The sequence below is a fragment of the Anneissia japonica genome, unplaced genomic scaffold (assembly GCF_011630105.1).
Source record: "Anneissia japonica isolate Jap-2015-1 unplaced genomic scaffold, ASM1163010v1 scaffold93_len1081246_cov171, whole genome shotgun sequence".
Classification (NCBI taxonomy): domain Eukaryota; kingdom Metazoa; phylum Echinodermata; class Crinoidea; order Comatulida; family Comatulidae; genus Anneissia; species Anneissia japonica.
The window spans coordinates 999,912-1,003,627 of NW_022726429.1; the positions used below are offsets into that span (position 1 = coordinate 999,912).

At 29.9% G+C, this 3,716-nt stretch overlaps 1 protein-coding gene across 5 annotated transcripts in view; it reads right to left on the bottom strand.

The window, feature by feature from the left end:
- Positions 1-2,728: 2,728 nt before the first annotated feature.
- LOC117113183 overlaps positions 2,729-3,716 on the bottom strand; it is a 31,005-nt gene continuing 30,017 nt past the window's right edge. For all 5 annotated transcript variants that reach the window (XM_033256468.1, XM_033256466.1, XM_033256465.1 and 2 more), the window contains exon 4: positions 2,729-3,680. In XM_033256468.1, coding sequence (XP_033112359.1) covers positions 3,582-3,680 — 99 coding nt within the window. In that variant the 3' untranslated portion in view covers positions 2,729-3,581. The remainder of the gene's footprint in view (positions 3,681-3,716) is intronic.

Genomic DNA, 3,716 nt, shown 5'->3' on the forward strand with positions numbered 1-3,716 from the left:
GTGCTTTAACCAAACATGTTTTATTTTCGTCATTACAATAAATGAGAATTTCCATCCAATGGTGGTTTTTCTTGTCTCTTCATTTATTTTGCCTGTGTATTCGCCGCTAGGGACACAAAACGGATTTATTGCTTTACATGGAACCCGGTTCCCGATCAGATCAGCAGGCCTATAGGCTTATTTAATGAATTCTCGATTTTATATATATTTTTGATATCTATCTATCTCATCCAGCTCTTGTAATTATTTGTTCATATTCACAATTTCCATTAGTTCCATTTATTCATTATATAACATTTACATTTCTGGTGAAAAATTATTATTTTCAATGCCCAATAATAGTATGGCCTTTTTTGTGGTGAAGTGTTCGACTATATGGTAAAGTCTTTTAAGCTATTAAGCTAGCAGCTAGAAGTTTGTATTATTATATTTAGTGTTATTATATTATATTATATTATATTATATTATATTATATTATATTATATTATATTATATTATATTATATTGGATATATATATATTATATATATAGTATATATCTTGATTTATATATATATATATATATTATATATATAAATCAAGATAGCCGTTAACACTGTTAAATTATACTGTATATAAATCATCAAAGAAAGGTAAATACAAGGTTTGAATAAAGGACATAATAATACATCGCGTAGCATAGCTCTCAACGAATGTAGTCCTATAAATAAATGAATAAAGAAATTGTATAATAAAATGGTATAATAGAATACATTATGTTAATGAATGCAATTCCAAAAAAACTGGAAAGAGATTGTAGCAAACCTTTTCGTTTAGTGCACAGAAATGTTGAAATTAATGATACACCTTCCATAAGTAAACTATAGAAAGTTAAAGATTTTTATGTGTCATTTATAAATGGAAAATATATTATACCAAATGCTCAAAAAAGGTGGAGTTACAAATGGATGCAATAGACTGGGACCTATGTTGGAAGACTAAAATTAATTCAATGTTACATATACAAAATATTGCACAGTTCAATTTTAAATTTTTACATAGACTGTTACCTACAAAACATAGACTAAATGTATGGAAATTATCCACAACCAATCTATGTGAGTGTTGTAATACTGAAAATGAAGAGCACATGCTATTTAAATGTAAAGATATAGAAGAATGTTGGACGAAATTACTCAGTATGGTGCGATCATGTTTTAGAATATGTGATAAAGTACAATGGAACAAAATCGTTATTGGAAGCTATAGCGAAAGATTGAATGAAATCATTTCAATTTTGACTTTCTAACAGATGACAGAAATTTAAACTGGGAAATCCTAAAGGTTACATTCTTTCTTTAACTTAGTCAAATTTACAGTAAACTTATTACCTATCATTTTCCGATGATGGCATTATTAATGTAGAAATATTGAATCCCGACACGATGGCGCGCATTTCGATACTTGGAGTATGTATTATACTATCTTATCTGAGATTAATCAGTGGATCTTTCGGTTTTTATTCCCTATAATATATGATATTGAACTAGTGGGGAACGTAGTCAAAATGACCTATATCCATTAGGCCTAAGTCTGCTTTTCCTAATTGTCGAATTAATAAGAATGTATGTAGGCCTATAAAAAGAATACCGAATGAAAATGGTTCGGAATAATTTCTCGCCAGCCCCGCGGTGACCGCTACCACCCTCTCGTGGTTTCCTCGGATCAGAAGTTAAAATTCCAAATGAATGACCAGCTATACACATAAATGATAAACAAAGTTATATATTCAGACTATGTCTCATATATTTTTATAGGTGATTATGTCATAAATCCATTTACACAGTGTCGATTTCCGCACATTTAGTGTAAATATAGAGGTCGATCACCCCAACGACCACCACCCCCTACTCACAATACAAGGCGGCATATAAACAAATCAAAATACATATAGCCTGGCCTATAATTCTTTTATTTATTATGCATTATTATTATCATACAATACACCGAGTATATTATCATTGTTATCATATAAATGGTATACAGTACTTTAGGAAGTAGACAATTATTTCAAAAATTAAATTTCAAGAATAAGCTTTCTTCCATTGTGGACTTTAAAAATTAATTATGCCAAGAATAAAATATGACAAACTTATAATAGAAATGATGATGATAAAATTAGATAAATAGCCTACAGGTATAACTTTCCGTAAAAAACTTAATTTATTGAATTGTTACACAATTATATGGGGAGTTTAACTTAATTTCAATGTTGAATATTAATTTGTTTTAATGATAATGATTAAATAATAATAAGGATGATGATGATGATGATAATAATAATAATAATAATGACTATTATCACACACACACACACATCCACACACCCACACCCACACACACCCACACACACACACAGAACTTACAAGACTGAATACATACATGTTCGTCACTGGTGCTGGGAATAGTAATAAAAGTGCGGGTTGGGGTAGGCCCGCCGCCGTTGCAGACCACTAACATTTAGACGGAATACACAAACACTGTCTAGCTGTTTTACACATCTTTATTCAAAATGATATTCTAATTAATTTCATTTATTTCATCAAACAATAACAATACAAACAAAACTAACCACAGAGCAAAAATCGGCATAAACAATCAAATCAAAATACTGGAAAAAATAAATAAATATATATAATGTCTCTTATACAAATCTTAATGATACTGTGCGGCAAAAACAATTCATATTCAATCGATGTTGTTGATGTGGATCCACGTATGACTCATCGTAAGAATAAATAAATAAGCATCATAGCCTAATTGATCCCTGTTTAAAGTGTATAATTCGAATACTAGTGTTTTATTGGCATAGCGTAGTGTGCGAAATCAATTGACTTTGGAAATTCGATTGGAGGAAATTTCGCACTTTATGGTATACCAGTACAACACTAGTTTTTGAAGCGTAACACATGAAATGAGATATCAATATGATATGACCTCTTCTTAAGAATCTTAAAGGACAAGACGAGGTATCCGAAGGAATAATTTTATTTAGTGATTCGACGTATTTTATAGCATAAAAAAACACAGAATATTACCACGACACTTGGGAAACAATGTCCTTGGTTGATGTTACAGTCAGTGGTTTAATCAATTGCGAATTTCTAATTAACAATAATAAAGCAAAAACGTAATGCTCAATGTTTGACTTTGGTAAAATAAAACAAATATTCTAATGTCACAATAAAGTTTAGACACAAGCTTATTGTAAATAGTAAGATGGTGTACCGTACCACGATACGACCATAATACTTTGCGCTGTGTCGGTAAAGCTGGGAAAATTGAGTATATGGGCGTGCGTTCTTTAAGCCAAAAATATAATATCTTTAGGTTATGTGAAGTATAAGGTATACACAAATATGAAGATAATATCACAATATTGTAAGTTTATGATATATTCAATTTACAACATACAATAGTCCATCTCTTTCTTTCTTTCTTTCTTTATTTCTTTCATTTATTACCCATAAATATAACAGACTATACAGGATACATATATAGAAAAGAAAATCAAATGATGGGTAGTATGAATCTCTTAGTTTACTATACGATGTCGCATATGTTGAACTCGTGTAACATGCTTGGACGGAGTATACAATCCATAATATACAATGCCTGTTCCAATGTGTCAATTTTCCATTTCTAAAAAAAATATAATTAATATTGACGGTGTTAATT